At 44.3% G+C, this 20,193-nt stretch overlaps 1 protein-coding gene and 1 long non-coding RNA gene across 2 annotated transcripts in view; both read right to left on the bottom strand.

Moving 5' to 3' along the window:
- LOC110284457 (cytochrome b5) overlaps window positions 1–14,233 on the bottom strand; it is a 30,847-nt gene extending 16,614 nt beyond the window's left edge. The window contains exon 1 of the mRNA XM_021150172.1: window positions 13,964–14,233. Within this exon, the coding sequence (XP_021005831.1) occupies window positions 13,964–14,092 (129 nt within the window). The 5' untranslated portion in view covers window positions 14,093–14,233. The remainder of the gene's footprint in view (window positions 1–13,963) is intronic.
- On the bottom strand, window positions 10,920–13,480 carry LOC115029864. Its single transcript, XR_003835422.1, has 2 exons — window positions 13,322–13,480; window positions 10,920–13,243 (listed from the first exon to the last, which is right to left on the bottom strand). It is a non-coding gene; the product is annotated as an uncharacterized LOC115029864 (long non-coding RNA).
- Window positions 14,234–20,193: the final 5,960 nt, after the last annotated feature.

Here is a 20,193-nt window from a genome sequence, read left to right as displayed (position 1 = left end):
GGGTAGGGAAGTGGGGGGCGATATGGGGGACTTTTGGGATAGCATTGGAAATGTAATTGAGGAAAATATGCAATAAAAATATTAAAAATTAAAAAAAGGAATAAATGAATAAATAAATAAATAAATAAATAAATTTAAAAAAGTATTTGACTTGATCCTGAAGAAGCATGTAATTCATTTGGGCTAAAAGAAAAAACTAAAACAGAAACAAACCCCAGAAGCCCCATGTCCTTCATTGTTACAGCTTCAGTTTTGACCTATCATGGGTCCGAAACATGCTGCATGACTCTGAGCCCAGTCCCTGACAGGGCAAATATGATGACCCATGTGGCTCCCAAGGACCCATGTCACAGGCAGGTGCACAGTTGTCATCTTTGTTAATGTTAAAACAATTTCTCTCCAACTTTACAGTAAATAAGTTCAGGTTCTCTCGCTCTCTCTCCCCCTCCCTCTGTGTGTATGTGTGTGTGTGTATGTGTGTGTGCGCATGTGATAACATAATGTTCTAAAATACATAAACATTTTGAAGTGACTCAATCAAGATAATTAATCTATCCCTCACCTCACACACCTATCAGGTTTATTGTTTTGTTTTGTTGTGTTGTGTTTGTTTTTTGTAGTAATTTTAAATTCACCCTCCTAGAAATTTGCAAATAGCCATGTTGTTCAACACAGTCCCAGAATGGAGCCCTTTAACACAACTCTCAACGTTTCAGAAGGCAGAGCTTTTGTAGCTGAGTCACACCTGGAAAGGCGCACACGTGAGCCACAGACCAAGTGACTCTTCTGTGACTTTGGGATGAATATTAGGCTCAAGTCAAACCTGTTTTACAATCTTCCCAATCCTAGGACATGAAGACATTCTGAAAATAATCCAATTAAAGCTTATGTAACATTTCATTCATATTATTTTACTATAAATTAAGGGTTACTGCTTTAAGCGTTGTTTTATCACTAAGTATCCAAAGTGGTTTCTTAACTTTCTCACTTTAAAAAAAAAATTATATTATTAAATGCAAAATTCAGCAATATATTGTAAAAGGGTCTACCTATAAAAATGAGAAATATAAATAGGGTAGGAAAGCCAGCATTTAGTGAATGACAGCAATAAACCCGAACAAAGACGGGTCATTTCAGATAGGCAAAGAGACAGGAAGAGATCCGCACTCTTCAGAATCTCTGGCGGGAAGGTGGGGCTGCCCTGATGGCATCAACCAGGCCTCCCAATCATGGCACTCGGTGAGCTAGTGTGCCATCACATATTTAAAAGGCTCCTTGAAAAAAGTAAGAGTTCTAAAAAGGAAGACAATGTCACAAACTTGATCACGTTTTGTCACTGAGCAACATTTACCCATAATGAATTAAGTGCTAGTTAGAGACTTTTGGCCAACGCCAATAACAGCTCAGATTCCCATTTCATCTTTCACTAATAATTTTATGTAATTACTTACTGTTAAGTAAGAATTGCTGTGAGAAATTAGCTCAGTTATTAAAAGCATGAGCATAACACATCAGCTCATCCACAAAGCCATCCATGGCCTACACACCCTACATCTTTCCAAATAAGACTCCAGTGGAAAGAATTTAATTTGAAAAACACCCAGCCTGGGAAGAGATCCTGGGATTGCTTCCTTCATGAGGACCCTAGAGTTATCAAAGTGGCACGTGTAAAATGTCCCCCAAGGGACCAAATGATATTGTCCTTCACAATAAGAACCTCAGTGAGAGCACATGCCTCTTGTTTAAGACTACAGTGCACAATGCTTTACCCTGAGTCATAAAAAATAATTAGCCTGAACATTATAGGCACTGCAGGCAAGCCCATGTGTGTCTGACCCAGTACTGTCTGTGTGGCAAAACCTGACCCTGGAAGGGATTCGTCTTCACTCCATTCTCCCACTCCTTGTTAAAATTGGGAAGATGTTAAAAATAGGCAGCTTTTAGGTATGTGGAGAGACTTGGACTCTTCTTGATACAGAGCTTAAATGTAGCTTGTCACTGTTAGTTGACACTATTGTCCTTACTTTGTTTTCCCAGCTAGTAGAAGAGTGTTGGGTGATTTTTCTCAGGGAGATGTGAGGACAAGTCTATTTACCCCAAGAGGAGCATTGACAACAGACCAGCGAAATCATCCTATAATGGATTTATTGGCATTACAGGTGCATCACCAGAAAGCCCACCCTGCACGAGTGACGAGCACTCCCAGGAGCTGCACATGTGGGTTCCCTGTGCAGCTTTTAGGCAGCTGCACCTCCTTTGCTCCTCGTGTGACCCTGTTGGGAGCAGTAAGTTTCCTGAGCCTCTTAGCCTCCCCTTTCCCTTCAGGAGGAAACTACCAGTTAGACTCCAGCTGTCACTCAGGCCACAGTACCTTCCTGATTCTCAGTGCAGGCACCCTACGGAGACACAATCTGCTACCCCCCAACACTAGCCCCATCAAAGGCCATTTGTTCTCCATCCTCCTCCCTGCCTCCTGCCTGGCTGTGGGCTTGCACAGTGGAACCTCCTCTGCTCTGAGAGAAGTATAAGACACGGGCCCCAGTTCCTCTCTGCAGAGGACCTGCCATGCCATCTCTGCCACCAGGGGCTGAGCTCTCCTTAGAACTGCCACCATGCTGCTGTCTGACTGACAGTCCATGGTGTTAGTAACTCTTCAATAAACACATTGCTCCTTAGTTTGTCTCCGTGTCCTTTTTCAGCACCCCTGCCTCCCAACATGAGACCTTTCACTATACACATGGAAAGGACAGGGGGTGAGAGCTCAGAGGTGACAGTAAGGATGGGGAGCTTTGGATGATGGATGGATGGATAGGTAGACAGACAGACACACACACAGGCACACCGATAGTCAGACACAGACAGACAGACAATAGTGACTTTGAGGTATTATTGAGAAATGCAGGTATCTTGGGCAAAATTGCTGAGCTGCTTCTCAGTCTACCCAGAAAGGGGGGAGAACGAGACAGATATCACTTCCCAACACTTTGTAAATAAACCTCCCATGACCCTCAAACTGAAGATTAAGCAGCCTAATAGTATTCAGTCTGGCACCCAAGCCTGTTCAACTAATCATGTAGTTTCCCTTCTTCACCACCCTGTGACCCTACTCCCAATAAATTGCTGAAAGCCAATTCTAGCACCAAACCCCAAGCAACCCCCATTCTTGCTGACTCCCCTTATCACCAAGATGGTGGGCTTAAGCAGTTACCATGATTCTGAGAGACTAAGAGTCAGAGACATAATCCCTGGCAGGGAGATAGATGGGGAAAGAATTTGTGCCTAGGTCATAAAGGCGGTGAATCTCCAAGATGGCCAGGCCAGCTTCTTCTACCAGGGAGTCTGTCCACCTCCTAGTCTCTCAATTCTACTAAGCCAGAGACTCAAAAAGTTCACAGAAACCTCATAAAAACAGTGAGCTCTTTAAGGTCAGTTATGAGGAGGGCACCTATGTAATATGGCGTCAGCTGTGAGCTGGCAGATAACCAGTGGTTTTCTCTCCTTGAAAAGGGAAAGAAAAAAATTCCTCTTTTTAGAAATAAAATAGTAAGTGTTTGGATTGAGCCATTCCACGAATCAATGCTGACTGTATTCATGCCTGGTCAGTGTGCCCTGACCAGTGTGCTTAATTCACCTTCACTAAACTGTCTCACTGGTAAGATTAAGCAAGTTAAAACATTGGAGACATAGTTATTATTCTGATTCCTGAAGGACACAAAAGCCCCCAGTTCTAATGCAATGACTTTGAAGCAGAGGGAAGAAAGACAGAGGTCAGGCACAGAGGTCAGGCCCACTTCCCAGGGACCGGAGAACCACATAGATGCCAATCAGCCTGAAGTGGTCACAGTGGACTCTTGGCTGACTACAAAACTTCATTGAAATTAGCAAAGCTACCAAAAACAGGGACCAAGAGTCAGATGACTTTGACCTGAGAGGGGCTTTTGCTCTACCTGAAATCTATCTGGAGTCAGAAGAGCCATAACTACCTCATCAACACCAGAGATAGAAGAGGAGGGCTGACCGTGGCGCCATTTCACCTTCCCGGCTTCCTCCTAAACACTAAAGCACCAGGGATGCTCTTCTTCCAGTTAAGTATTAAGAATAAAGAACTGGACTGAAATCTGCAGATGATCAAAGGAAAAATAAAACAGGCTCCCAGGAAATGGATTACTCAATATGACCCAACAGCTATTCTCTATGAGTTTTCTTCTTTTTTATACTTTTTAAGATTTCATTCATTCAATCAACTAACACATACTGAGTCCCTTCTCAGTATTCTTCTAGAGATTAGGAGATATCTATGAATAAGACTGAAAAGCTCCAGGAGTCACAGAGGGCATCTGTTAGTGGAAACAGATATGCAACAATGTAATAAACAAAGTATGTGTTTCTGGGTCTTGTACTCTAGAAAACAAATACAAGGATGGGATGTAACTCAGTGATACAGTAACTGCCCAGCAATGACCCTGGCCATGGTGTGACCATGGAAGGGGGAAGATAACTCAGTGATACAGTAACTGCCCAGCATGACCCTGGCCATGATGTGGCCACAGAAGGGGAAAGATAACTCAGTGATACAGTAAGTGTCCAGCATGGCCCAGATCATGGTATGACCACAGAAGAAGTGAGAGAAGGAGGGAGGGAGGGAAGAAGAGAGGGGAGGGTGAGGGGGCTGAGGAACTCAGGGATCTAGATGGATTTGCAGCTCAGAAGAATATAGTCAGGATAGGTTTTGTCTGTCTGTCTGTCGTTTTGAGATCTCATTCTGTAGCTAAAGCTGCCCTGGAATGCACTAGAAAGTCCACACTGGACTCAAATTCACAGCAATCCTAGCCTCCCACATCATGAGATTATAGGTGGGAGTCACCAACCCAGCAAGATATGCCTTCTTTGGGGTAATGGTTAAAAATTAGCTCAAAATGGACCACAGAAATGCTTTGAAGGTTTAGAACAAATCTTATTTCTTTTCTGACTCCTGGGACCCAGCCACTCCAGAACCATTTGCTGAAGACTGCCCTTCCTCCATAAAACTGCGGTTATATTTTTGTGGAAAATCAGTCAGTGCAAGTCCATTTCTGGATTTCTCTATTTCTATTCCACTGATCTATGTATGTATGTGTCCCTCTGCCAGCATCACATTCTCCAGAATACTGTAGTTATAGCCTAAGATGTTTAATTAGGTGGCGTCATCAACCCTGACGTGTTTACGCAGAACAAAGTAATACAAATTGGCTTTAATTCTAAAATGTCAGTCTATTGTGATGAGCAAACTCAGGGTCCTCGGAGGCCTGGCCAGGCATGAGATGGCAGGGATCAGCCCAGTGAGAGCAGCAGAGACAGTAAGAGTTGGTCAGATTCTAACTTTAAGCCAACAGACTGTTCTGGAGGAGTTAATATGGAGTGCAAGAGACTGAAGACTGGGGCACAAGTGCTAACAACTGGCACGGGCAAGGAGAAGGATGGAAGTCTGGGACAGAAAAGCAGGTATTGTTTCTTTTTAGATGCTAGGTTTGAGAATTTTGTCAGATGCCTTGGTGGAGATATGAAATAGAGAGGCTCAGGAGACAGGCCTTTCTGTCCTGGATATAATAAGTTGGAAGCTGTGACATTGGACAGCATAATCCAGGAAGAATGAAAAACCCCCGGCTTGGGGTGTCATGTACTGAAGTCAGAGATAGGTGGAAATGGAAGAAAAGGAGGCCAACCATGTGACCAGGGAGCCAGGAGGTGGGGGTGGGACTGGGGGTGGGGAGATGGTCTCCAGGAAGCCAAGCAGGAAACAACTGCGTGATATTCAGCTGACACATGGAGAATGTCAGGAGAACCTGGCAGGAGCGACAGATTTTAAGAGAAAGGAGCAGGAGAAACAGAGTGGAAGGGCATGGGTGGAGAAGGTAGAGGAGACACTGGAGAAGCCCTATCTGGAGAAGCCGTGTATAGGTACATTTTTGATTGGGGGTCAGTGGGGGGAGGGTGGGAATTACCTTGTTGAATAACGAAGGGAATGGCCTGGAATGGAGAACTTGCTTATGAAGAATAGAAAACAGAAGGTGGGAAAGAAATGTCATGTCATCAACTGAGAAAGGAGACCCCTGAGTAAACATGGCCGCATTGACTTAGACAGGAAGAGGCAGGAAATCGGCTCCGAAGGTGCTGTTTGTGCTAAACCCCACTGTGTTGTACAGCCCAGGACCCGGCTCAAGTGCTCTTTGCTCTGTGCTTATGTTAACAGGTCAGATTTACGTAACTAAGTCCCAACAAGCCAGATTTACATAACTAAGTCCCAGAAGTGGTGAGTGGTAAAGGATTCAGCTAGGAGTTTCATCAAGTGTCTATGGCAAAGAAAAGATCCTAATGCTACCACTAAGTGCCACTGGTGGGAAAAGGGTGGGGGTAAAGTACGACAGGTGTAGAGAGTGGGTGGCAGCAGTCTTCCACCAAAGGGCTCTCTCATTCCACCACAGGGTCATTGCTGAGCAGTCTCTAGGTCCAGGGCAGAGAGTGATGAGCAGACACAGGAAACCTGCCATCCAGAGGGGACAGGCAGTCACTCACTTCAGTCCCCCCAGTGATGTCACTGTCAAGACAGAGAACTGCCCTTTCTATGGAGCCTCAGATCTGCCTTTTGGGGCAGTAGCCATGGGAACAGAGGATAGGCAGGGAGGGAAGAACAAAGGTTTTCGGCAGAAACAAGTCTAGCTGGTTTGAGAAACAAAAGGGGTGCAGTGGAGAGGAGATAGTGTTACCACCTGAAGTGGAAGAGACAAGGCAGGGCCCGGTCACCCAGCTTTAAATCCGGCATATTGGGAAGGCATTGGAAGGAAGCACAGGGGAAGAAACGAATGTCCTGCACAAGAGGGAGTTTTGTTTCCTTCTGCAAACATTTCTGCATTCCTTAGAGCGATGCTAGCTGTGTTAGCTGGCTGAAAGCTCTTGGTGCCACCATCCATCTGAACAAATACCAAAGGCTCGCTCCAGATTGAGCAAAAGGGTGAGGACAGAGCCACATGTTTTCCAAGGACCGCCAATTAACGGGCTTCTCCAAACCCTCCACAGCCTCCTTACACGGGCCTGACACGTGGGAACTGTCCCTTTGCAGATGAAAATCACTCAGATGGTGAAGCCAGGCCCAGTGCCCAAGAACAAAGACTGCGGAACAACCTCTGCTGGAAGCTAGAATGATTGCGCACATTCCTTATATGCTGTCTCCATTGTCTTTTGACACAGAGCCTCTTACCAGCCTGCAGTTGGGTAGGTTAGGTGGCCAGTGAGCTCCAGGAATCTTCCCAACTCTGCCTTCTAGCACTGGGATTACACGTGTGCGCCACCACACCTGGGTTTTAACACTTGAGTTCTGGGGATTAATCTCAGGGCCTCCTGTTTGTGTAGCAAACACTTTGCTAGTTGATCAATCTCCCTAACCCCAACAAAGAAGGTTTTATAACCAAAACGCACTTGGCACTACAGCCTCCTACATAATGAGTGTTATAAATGTCTAGTAAATGTCCCCAGCAATAGCTTTTATTACTTCATTGAAGAGGAGGGAATTCATAGGTAACATTTACTTTCACAGTGAAAAGATAGAGAATGTATTTTGTGACCCAGGCCATGGTAGGAGAAAACCTGGTACCACATGGCCTGCAACCATTCAAACAGGCTGCACCACCAGTCAGCCAGCCAGGCAATGTGCACCTGGAGGGTGACGTCACCACCTCACACCCTTTCCTCCCGCCCCTCCCTGATATCCATTCCTCTTCCAGCATCTCCCCAGCCTCTGTGGTGAACTACATAGTGCTGTTAAGTAGAATTTATCTTACAGACCTGAGAAAAGTAAGTTCTATCTTTGTGACCCTCATGACCAGAGGCCACAAAGGCCGAGTTCTGTAGGCCACCTACAAGACTTTAGCCCACCCAATCTCCAACTCGTTCTCCTAGTTTCAATAGCAGCAAGAGCCCTGAAAGGCAGTTCACAAATACACTTGAAGTTACTCCCGAGAAAACAATATCCCAGGGTAACACCAAGAGTGCACTCTTTCAAGGGAGAGGAAGTGGCTTGGGACACTGCTATTTCAAGTTCTACTGGATCTGCTGTTTCTCAGGCCACTTGTCGAATAGCTTTGCACCTCGCACAAAGAGACAGTGCTGGTGCTGGTGCACGCTGATGTTCCATGGGACAGTTAGGTGTGATCCTCAAACTGTAATAGTAGCAGAATTCACATGTTAAAGGTGCCAAGCATTCCTCTGTCCATTTCTGTTTCTGAGGGTAACACACACCCACATCACTTAGAAGGATGAGTAAATCAGAAGCAAGTTTCTTGGTCACTGAGAGACCTGAAAAGACTCAGAGAGAGAGAAAAAACAAAACAACAACAATAACAACAACAACAAAACAGAAAACAAAAAACCTAACCTCTAGCATGTGAGCCCTTGCAAGTGCCGACAAGGACCATGACCCCCAAGTACATCATTGAGATTTATGGAAATTAAATGGAAAAGAACACAATGTTTCACCACAAGGATCTATTGTAAGTAATCAAGGTAGACTAAGCACAAACCACGCAAGAGGGAGGTGGCCTGTATGATAAAAATCCACCTGCATAATAAGACGCAGCCAGGAGGGAAGTGAGCTCTAAGGTGGATCCTCAACAGAGTTTAGTGGGGAAGGTGGCAGGTGACCGAGAGCAAGAGAACACCTTTCCACGAATATAAAGCACAGCCATGAGCAAGGTGGCACATGCTCGCACTTGTGGCACTGACTGGAGGACACTCGCCAGGCTTTTCTGTGTGGTATTCAATTCTGGGCAACTGTAATTTTCTTCTCACTCTTGTGTGTCACCCAGGTCCTCACAGTAATTGTGGATTCTTCTCCCCTACCCAACAAGCAGTAAAGTTTATATTTAAAAGTTCTAGAAGTGAGATGATTTCCCATTGTATGTGACGCATCTTCCTAGAAAAATCATATTTCTGGTGCACATTAGAATTCTGAGTAGTTTCTTTTGCTGGCGAACATTATAATTATTATCAATTAAACCAATATTGGACTTAACACAAGCAAAAATTAATGTTAATGACAATTGGTAAGGGAGATGTTTTATTTTTTCAATGCTGGAGATCAAATCCACAGCTTGGATTATGTTCTATAATCCTCTGCCATTAAGTTATACCCTCACCCCAAGAAGACAGTAATCATTGGAAGTGGGTAAGGTGGCACACCAGTTATCTCCGCACTCAGGAAGCTGAGGTACGCGGACTGACCACCCCGATCACATGTTAAAGGCCAGCCAGCATGTGAAAGACTGTGCTTCACAGTAAAATCAAATCAAATCACAAGGAGTGGGCTGTAGCACACTGGCTTATCAGGCGTGCTCAAGGCCCAACTTCAATCTCCAGTACAAAACGAAACAAAGAAAACAAACTTTTAATTGTCTGAACACCTTCTCTTTCCATGGTTTTCTAAGTGTTTTTCACATGTATTGTTTTTCCCAATGTTCTACACCAGAGCCAGTCATGTTCCCATGCATGGAGGCGGGCCAGTTACTGAGATTCTGTTACACAAGAGAGGTCCTGTGGGTTGTCCCCAAGGTTTTAGAGTCTTGGGGAATAACAGACATCCACACTAAGTAGTGATTAGCCTCTTGCCTAGTCCCCACTTGCCCTGGCTGACCTGCATAACCTGTTTTACTTCCTTATTTACAAAATTTTCATCACCTTAAAGACAAGCAGAGTCAGGTGCCTCAAGTGTGATCTGATGCCTTAATTTTGTTTTGGATTTTACTGTGTTAAAACAAAACTGGAATCTCTTTTCAGAAAAGGAACACCTTCCCCAACAGTAGAACTGCTTAAAAGATACTTAGGTGCAGCCTTACAAGATAGGGCTTTTCTACCTATTTATCCAGGATACCTCAGTCACCACCCAAAACACATCATTACGTAGTAGGATTTCACTTTACACGCATTAAAGAAAGGTACATGCGGCCGCACCAAAGAGTAGAGACCTATGCCCTTCCATTTCTCAGAACACAGGTGAGCATCTGAAATGTCTCAGGGAGACAGTGGTCCTCAGACTCTGAATTCTTCATCTGTGAAAGGTAAGCAGCCTCAAAAACCAAAACTTCATTCATCAAGACCCCAAAAAGGCTGAGTCAGAAGCTAACAGCCTCGCAAGGTGGGATGCTTTCAATGAATAGTCAAGACTTGCTTTAAAATCGCAGAATCTCAGCATCACTAGAAAAACATTCTGTGGGGAGGACAGACAACTTGCCTTCAACTCAGGCCTAGGAGATGTTACAGACACCCACTGCCCACCCAGAACGGAAAGGCAACAGGATTACTGCCCGACGCTCTCTCTTCCTCCTTTCCACAGCTCTGCTTAAACCTGGCTCAACCACAGAACAGGGAAATGCAAACTTGCTCCTTGGCCCTTAACACCTGTTTTCATTCCAAATAATGGTCTCTCGGATTTCTATAATCATTAACCTCTCTAATGCCATGATCTTATATAACAAGACTCAATTTCATAAATGTAAACTCAAAACCTAGGGGGCAGGACTAGGAAAAAAAAAAGGTTCAAAATATCTAGGCAATGAGGCTCATAATCCTGTGGGCAGGCGCCAGCTTGGGATCTGAGCCCTGCTGCTGTTTAGATGGCCTCCCTGCGGGATCCCCACCTCTGGACCTCAGATCATTATTTCAGGAAGACAGAGTTCACATTGCACAAGTAACCTTCAAACTGTGTACGTGACTAGAAAGATAATTTTTCTACTATTCTCCTATTTCAAGATTACCTTCCGGATTCACATTTCACCTAAAGCACACCCCAAGCATTCAACTACCCAGGACACCGCGGCAAAGGGGGAATCACAGCTCAAGTCTGGCCCCAACTGCAGTTTCCAAATGAGCAGGGAAACTCATCATGCTTTCTGTTAAAAAACACTCTTTTTTTTTTTTTTTTTTCCTAGTTTTGGTTTCTGGAGAGATTCTCACTGTCACCCAGGCTGGCCTCTCTAATTCTTGGGAACTCTCCTGTCTGACTCCCGAGTCTTGGAAGAGCTGAGAATACAGGCATGCATGCACACTATACTAGTCAATGCCTTAAATCACTGTCAGCTGCAAGCAGGCACTGCTTGTCTCTCCTTTACATGTGAGGAATCTAAGGCACAGAGAAGGCAGGCAGCGGAGCAGGAGCCAGCCAACCACACAGCACGTGCTCCCTCAACAGAAAAGCAGAACCACGTGAATGGGTGAATCCAGAGCCTGTGGAGACACAGCTCATGGTGACAGAAAATTCCAAAAAGGGAAGAAGGATGCTCCTCCCACTTTTTTCATTTGTAAATTAGCAAAACATATTCTTCAGCTCACGGGCCTCGTGAAATTTCTGGAACCTTGAGATGTAGAAGGGAAGGAAGACAGGGAAAGTAGGACATTCTGACCCTTGTAAAAAATATTTCTGTTTTAAGCCAAAGCATGAGACAAACCATGTAGACCTAACAACATAATTGAAACTGAAGGAATCTAGAAAGAAGAACAACTGTGGCAGTATGTTTGAGGTGTGTGTGGAAGTTGTAACCCAAACAGGAACAAGCAGTCATGTTCAGTGCCTGCCGGTGCCCAGAGATCCTAAAGGCAATGCCACACTAGGGGAGGAACGCCAATGACCAAGACTGTGTGAAACAAGCAGTCATAAGTAGTACAGCAAGCTATGAAATGTCAAATGTCAACACCAGGCAGAGTCTGAATATACCAAGAAGCCTGATGATCCCAGAAATTGCTCCATTCCAACATGGTGGGACATTCACACACAGTGAGAGCAGGGGTAAGAGAAGCAGCAAGGGTCCTTGGTCCCTCTAACCCTTAAATCAACAGGACCCAACCATTCTGTGCTTCTCGAAGACTCTGACCTCCTCATCAACGTCCTAGATGCCTGGTTCCCAGGGAGTTTCTCCATTTTGCTCAAGAAGCGTTCTTTCCAAGCTATCCTCAGAGACAGGGTACCAAAAACTTAGCAGAACAAAGAAACTTTCTTTCCAGCTTTTTTCCCTACAGAGTAAGCTTCTTGTTAGCCCTTCAGCTGAGCTCAATAAGTCTGTGGGGTCCTCCCCCCCTTCCCTGCCTCATGAGAATAAATCAAGAGAATCAATGACTTTGAATATAATAATCTCATCCCTGCTACCTACTTCAAAGATCTACTTTTAAAAGTCATACACAATTATTTTGGAGCAGCAATTCTCTATCAGGAACAACTGTATGTCCTGTGGGACATTTGGCGGTATCTGGAGACAGTGCTGGTTGTCACTGTTAGGACATCCACTGAGTATAGGACAGGGAGGCAACCTAAGAAGTCAAGAGTCCCGAGATCTAGGGACCTGTCTGAAAGGACAAGGAGACAAGATAAATAAAACAGCTGCATCGGATAAATTATCCCAATGTTTTGTCTTCTTCTTTTTACAAGTGCTGCACTTTATTACAGACACAAAGTCAAGGGACGAATTTTATCATAAAATTTCAGAATTACATATATCATGGTGGCGGGGGGAGGGACAGTTCCACGTGAAGTCATTCACCTGGCCCTTGGCTTAACAATACAGGACTGTTAGTTTGAGAAGCTGTCAAGCAAACCTGCTCTGGGCTCAGCAGAACAGAGGCAGATCTGAGTCTACACTGCAAGCCACTCCTTACTAAACTGGAGCCCTATTTTACCATTAACAGTCAAGTATTTTAGCATGAAACTAAAACTCCAAACTTTCAAGTTTTTCTGTATTAACACTCTCTGCAAAGCAAATGTCCCTTGAGGTAAATTCTAATCTAACACTGACCCTCGACTTTTGCCCAGCCCACCATCAAACAAACAAACAAACAAACATGCAAATCGCCCTCGTCAGCAAGCACTCTTATTTACTGGAAAGAAGTGGGCTGTAGAGTCGTTGGGAGTGTGTGTGACCCGAAGTCACAGTGCATCTGGAAGGAATAAAGGAAAGACTACATACAAAACGCCCCTTGGGCTGGGCAGCGAAAACTACAATCTTGAGATCAGCATGGCCAGAGGAAATGTTTTCCTCTAAATAAAGCCATTTTACAATTTCCAAAGTAGCCTAAAGATTTGGTTCCAGTTTTCTGACTGTACCACGCTGCCTACCTCCCTTCCTTAGTACTAGCTCAAGGCACACACTAGGGAGTCTTTAGGACACTCACCTGGTGCTGGGGCTCTGAGACAAGTCACTAATCCATTAAGGTCCACATCCTTCAGGCTCTGCTGAGTGAACACTAGTAAATTTATGGGTCTGGACATCAAAGNAGCCCTGGGNGCNCCCCCCCCCCCCGCCCCTACCTGCGACCCTAAGGAACCCTCTGGGGGAAATAGCTTTTAAGACTAGAGGTCTCCAAACGGCTGATATTAAAAGTCCATTCGAAAATGGAAGCGTTCTACATGGAAAGAGCCTTATACGAAAGCAAAAGAAAGAAAGAAAGAAAGAAAGAAAGAAAGAAAGAAAGANANANAGAAAGAGNAAGAGANAGAGNNAGAGAGAGAGAGAGAGAGAGAGAGAGAGAGAGAGAGAAGGGTTCTTTCAAAATCCTTATGCGGTTATTCACTGTCCCAGCAAGTGGGTAGCATTTATTCAAGACACTCCTGAGCATCATGTAGGGATCTAGCTATGGCCTGCAAATACTCCGCCCATCGAAGCCTACAAAAACAGCCCACACTGCAATGATGTTTCCCTACCTCCCATGGGCATGCCCAGATGTGCAAACCCAAGGCACTCAGGAGCACAGATGCAGGCGTGCACAAGCAGGTGAGCATGCTCAGAAGCGAACACAAGTGTGCAGACGCGGAAGGCCCTCTTAAATGTTCTCAAACACTTGAGCACCCAGATAACGCATATTCGGACATCGGTCCCTGGTCACACTGGGGGTATCCACAGGCGGGACCACCCTTTCCTGCGCCCCATTGGAGCGTGCGTGCCCATCTCACCTCTTCGAGAAACTTGGTTAGATCGTACACCTTATGATGCAGGATCACCCAGGTGCTCTTGCTGTCTTTGTGCTTCTGAATCTCTTCCAGGGTGTAGTACTTCACATCCTTGTCTGACTGCCCGGCCATCTCGGAACAGTGAGCCTTCCGGGCCCTGCAACACAGCCGTGCAGGGTTGTGCTATGATTAGGTCTGAGCGCCTCCGCCCGGGACATTCCCAGCTCTACCTGGCCTTGTGCCCAGAACCAGGAGGGGGCGGTGCCTCAAACTGGGCACAGACCGCAAGGCCTCTGGGGATTGGCCAGTGTGGTGCTCCCGCCCTCAGCCGCCGCCCTCCAATAGTCCAATCATTCCCCCCCACAGCCCGGCGCGTGGTGTTGATTGGCTACAAGTGGGGCCTTTCACTTTTACCCCAAGCCAGCCCTTTGGGTGGGGAGACGTTTTTCTGAGTCTGCGCATGTGGCAGCGGGTGGGGGTGGGTGGGAGGGAGCTAGGGAAATGTAATCAGAGGTCTCAGCGCCCAAGTATAGAGGAAGCTTTAGGGCCAGGTCAAACTCCATCTCAGCCTTAGTTTCCTTCCCTTACACCCTACTTCACATTAACTCTTGCGTATTTCCTAAACCAAGCGGCCCTACATCCTGATAATCACTTGGAACAAATTGCAGTGAACCAAAGTGACCCTCTGCGTGGTTTCCCTTCAGAACGGACCATTCGAAAGAACCTCTTACGCAAGTGTTACACGATCTGGAAATAAATGTGTGGCCCCAAATAACGCGCCATGCCTTTTGCATCACTGGAATCTGCAGGGGATTGGGGGTGGCTCATCCAACAGGCAAACAAAGGAAATTGTTACATTAAAATTAGAAACATCTAATAATTTCTTCAACCTGAAATAACTTCGGGGCCACAGGCCCTGACATGGCAAAGACTTTCTCTTATCCTCCACTATAGTGTAAATTTACATCCTACATAAGGACCAACACTAGGCACAGCACAGCACTGAGTCCCTCCCCAGGCTGGCACTCCCCTACCCTTTTGTCGGGAAGTCAATACTATATATAAATTACAGATATCTGAAGCAGGAGTCGGGGAAAACAGAAGACAACTTATTTACTTATTTTAAAAGCCCTTCGTAGTTTGTTTGTTTTGGTTTGGTTTTTGGTCTTTTCAACAACGGCAATTAACTCCAAAAACATAGCATTAGTGATAGCCACATCAGTGATTCTCCCAGGAAATCAGGAGGGTGCTTGGACATGCAGAACTTCCCTTTCCCTTAGCTGCTCATTGGGAAGTAAGCATTGCTCAAAGCATCCAAACTATTTTCACTGTTTTTTTTTTTTTTTTTTTTTTTTTAACCATAAGGAACCATTTCTGGTTGTAATTGTTACTCAGAAATATTTCTAAGGTAAATTCTTTGTATTAAGATACTAATCCGCCTGGTTCACATACAATATATGAATATTTTATTTTATATCAACCAACTAACATATAATGTAGGAACAATATCCAAGAAGTTCAATGGGGCTTTGTGGGAGTTGGATGGAGACAGGGTTTCTCTGTGTAGCCCTGGCTGCCCTAGAACTCACTGTGTAGACCAGGCTGGCCTTGAACTCCAGAGATCTGCTTCCCTTTAATTTTAAAGCATAGCTTCATGGAAAGTTACAAGTGTGGAACAGATGTGTCCTCTTTCTCTGTATCCCTCACCCAGTTCTCCCAATGACCACATATTAATGTAACTGCGCAGTACCAAAACAAGGCAGCGCACACCTGCAAAAACACCACCCTAGAGACAAAGACAGGCAGATGGCAAGTTAGAAGCCAGCCTGGGACTACCTAGTAAGTTCCATGTCTACCTTAGTTATATAGCAAGACCTTGTTATGGAGAGAGGGAACAAAAGAAATCCACACCAATACAGCAAGGTTCCCTCAAGTTTTAGGACTGGTACATGGGGTATATGGGGTGCCTCCGTATACCCCAGCATAACTGCTCTGTCACAAGCTCTAGCTGGCACTGTCTTCCTGACCTACACTCACACCCTCCTGTAGTATCCTTAACACCTGGTGATAAGTAATCTGTCTCATCCCTGTATTATTTTGTCATCATATTATATAAATGGAATCATACAATAACACATTTGAGGTCAGCTTTCTCATTTGTTCCATTGTCCTTGAAATCCATCCCAGATGTGAACTGTATCCATAGTGATTTCACTGTCTTCACTGAGGAGTGACATAACCGTCCTGGTGGGAGCCAAGAGATTGCTGAGGCATTGTCCCCCAGATTGGAATTTCCATAGACTCTCATGCTGGGAGAAGGAAAGGGCTGAAGTCTGGTGTCAGCCAGAAAAGGAACTTGTCTCCCAGGAAAAGGATTTCACACAGTTGTGACAAGTTGTCAAAGCCCATTGAAGGGAGACAGAAGCTGAGATGGGCCAGTGACTAGGCTTAGCCAGAAGTGCTTAGTCATGCTTAACTTTTACCTTCTGTTTAAGCCTAAACTCCATGTCAGACAAAAAATGAGCTGAGGCAGGGGGAAGGAGGTGGCTAGCACTCTTTATGTGCCCCCTTCCCATGCTCTTTGCTATTCAGTATCACTGTTTGTTGTTGGTCTGTTGGGGAATATTGACTGAGCCTGGCTTGTTTGGGCTGCCAGGGGCCAGGCTTTGACCACAACAGCTCCAATCATCTTTCACCGTGTGCTTGTGCCATGTCACAGCAGCTTATGTACAAACTCACTGCTTGAGGTACATTTTTGGAGATTTCCAGCTTTTGATTAACCACGGAAAAGTTGCTATGAGCAATTGTATACAAGTTTTGTGTGACTGTAACTTTTTACCTTTGCATGCCAGGGAGAGTGGCTGTTGGGAAATACAAGTACCTGAATAATCAGTTTGTCAGAAACTGCTAAGTCATCTCCCGGGCCACATGACTACAGCAATGCCTGAGAGACCCAGGTTCTCAAAATGCTCGCCAGCCTTGTCATTATTCTGTATTGTCCTGACTTCCATTTAATAGGTGTTCAAAGCAGAAGTCTTAATTGGAACCAGCTTTCCACGAGCTTATTTGCCATCTGGATTTTATTTTTCTTTGCTTTTGTAAGTTTGAGTTTTGAGAGTATTCTGTTTTATAAAAAAAGAATTTTATAGATGTACTAGTTCGTTGTCAGAACTGGGAAAATTTTTTAACCCATTTCTGGCTTTTCTTCTCATCATCTCAGTCCTTGTCAAAGCAAACAGTGTTAATTTTGAAGATGGTCAATTTTTATTTAGTTCTTTGTGTCTGTTTTGGTGTTCTCTATGTGTTCCAGTCTGGCTGGAAATGTACTGTGTAGCCTGTTTCTTTTTGTCTGTTTTTGTTTGTTTGTTTGTTTGTTTTTTGAGACAGGGTTTCTCTGTGTAGCCCTGGCTGTCCAGGAACTTACTCTGTAGACCAGGCTGGCTTCAGAAATCCATCTGTCTCTGCCTCCCAAGTGCTGGGATTAAAGGCATGTGCCACCACTGCCCGGCCCCTTGCTTCTAACTCCTGGTTAAAGAGCTCTTTCTGTCTCTGACTCTTGAGTAGCTTGGACTACAGGCATACCTCACTAGGTGCCAACGGTAATACATTCCAAGCTCCGTTTTCTTTGTGTATAATAAATTATTTGGGGGCTGAAGAGATGGTTCAGTGGTTAAGAGCACCAACTGCTCTTCCAAAGGTCCTGAGTTCAATTCCCAGCAACCACATGGCGGCTCACAACCATCCGTAATGAGATCTGACACTTTCTTCTGGTGTATCTGAAGATAGCTACAGTGTACTTAGATATAATAAATAAAAATCTTTAAAAAAAGAATATTAAAAATAAAATAAAATAAATGACTTACACTGGGGTTCCTTTTTCTTCTATCAAATTGCTCAAGCATTATTTGTTGAGAAGACTTGAAAGGAGTAAGAAATGTCCTGCACATACCCAACAGTAATTAAAATGTGGGTTATTTGGCTGTACCTAGCAATCAAACACAGGAGCTGATTTGCAAGAGAAAGCACATGAGCAGTGTTCATTTTATGTGCTCATGGAGATCTTCACAAGACCCTAAAGGGGGGGGGGGGGGGAAACAAGCAAGTCATGGCCCTTTTATATGATTTAGATAAAGAACAATAAACTTTTGTGGAGATGACAGGCAAATGGACCTCTGAACTCTGGTAGTCAACTCAAGGGAAGTTATTAGGAGATAGATGAGATGGGCAGTAGAAGGCAAGGTCTACAAATGTATTGCTGAGATTTTAATGAAAATATCCTTCAGAAAGAGGAGAGAAGGCTGAGTCGTTTAAAGTATGTAATGCTCTTGCAAAGGACCTGGGTTCATTTTCCAGCACTCACATAAAGCTGTCACAACTGCCTGGAGTCTGGTTCCAGTTGCCCCAGAGCCCTCTCTAACCTCCAATGTCACCTTCATGTATGTGGCACACATACAAACAATGGGCACATGCATACACATTTTTAAAAGAATTTTTTTCATTAAAACTATATGTTAAGTTAGGAAGAATTGTTTACTGTGGTCCTTTCAAATCTATGAGCACAGAGGACTGGTGCACAGATTCTTAGATATTTTTCATTGGTTCTTTTAATTTCATCACACAAGTTCTATATGCTTCACTGGGTGTAGATCTAAATTACAGTTGTTGCATAAACTTTTAGGTATTCCTTATTATTACTGTGATGTGGAGGGGGGGTACACATGCCAGCGGCATGTGTGTGAAGGTCAGAGGACAATTTTACTTCCCTATTTCCACCTTGGTGTAGGTTCTAAGAATTGAATTTGTGTCACCAGGCTTGCTGGACAAGTGCCTTTTACCACTGAGCCATCTTGCCAGTCTTAGGTGTTCACTTTTTATCAATTATAAATGGTGTTGTATTTTCTTATATACACCCTATATTCATTTTCAATATATAATTACATAACTAGTTATGATACTTCCCTCGAGTCTGCACTTTGAGGAACTCTGCTTCTTTGCATGTGTGTTGAGATTTCCTTGTAGGCCACTATATCATCTGACAATGACTTATGCCTTCCACTCTCTTTCTTCCTTTTTTTTTTTTTTTCCAATCCTTTATCTCATTGAGTAGAACCATCTTGAAAGGTGACTATAATAATATGCTTGCTTGCTGCTGCAGTAAAATAACTGGGAAAAACTACTTTAAAGAAGGACAGTTTCTCTGGCTCACAGTTTGAGGGTCCAACCTCATGGGGAAGGCATATCTGGAGGAGTTTGAAGCCGACATCCATATTGTATCTGCAGTCAAGAACCAGGAAGAGTGGCTGGAGAGATCGGTCAGCAACTAAGAGCAGAGTCTGTTCTTGCAGAGGACCAGGGTTTAATTCCCAGCAATTGTCGACAACATTAGTTCCAGAAAATCCAAAACCCTTTTCTGCTACCCACAGGCACCAGACACACATGCAGGCAGGACACTCAGACATAAAATACTTGAAGCTCTTTCTTTGTCAAAGAAGCAAAGAGAGTTGTCTCCTCCTGCCCCACCCCACCCCCCAGCGCCTGCCTTCCAAGTGCTGGGATTAGAGGCATGGGTGTTCTTTGCTAAATTGAAAAGCTTCTCCACGACCACCAGCTTTCTGAGAAGTTCTAGCACGAGGAGGGAGAGAGCTTGATCTTGTTTTCCATCAGTAGAAATGGTCATATGACTTCCCTTCTTTAGCCCTTTCCTATCAGGAGATGCATTGTGTTTTAAATATCAAACTAGCATTGTGTTTCTAGAATAAACATCATTTGTGTGTGGTATGCAATTTTTGTGTATACTGCTGAGTTCTATTTATGTTTTGTTTACAATTGTGTGCCTGTGTTTATGATAGAAGATGCTGTCTCAGTTCTATATTAGCTGCTGTAGTTTGCAGGATTGAATAATAAAGGGATCTAGCTTCATATAACAAGGACCTGTTGCCTTCTTTTAAGGGATTTGGTGAATACTTTTGTGTAATGATTTCTTAGAATCCCTAGGTTAATAATTATATGGGTCTACTATGGGTCAGCAGACTTTTATTTTTTTGACTAGTTAAAGAACTGCTTAATATATCTGGTTTATACTGGGTGAGTTATGATCATTTGTGTGTGTGTGTATTGTATATAAATATGATGTGTCAATAGTCATGTGTGTGTGAATTCAGACATACCATGTGCAACTAGAAGACAATGTTGGGTTCCCATCCCCACTTCACTTTATTTCAGCCTTCCAGGAA

The sequence above is a fragment of the Mus caroli genome, chromosome 18 (assembly GCF_900094665.2).
Source record: "Mus caroli chromosome 18, CAROLI_EIJ_v1.1, whole genome shotgun sequence".
In the NCBI taxonomy this organism is placed as follows: domain Eukaryota; kingdom Metazoa; phylum Chordata; class Mammalia; order Rodentia; family Muridae; genus Mus; species Mus caroli.
This window is presented reverse-complemented; position numbering and strand designations above follow the sequence as displayed.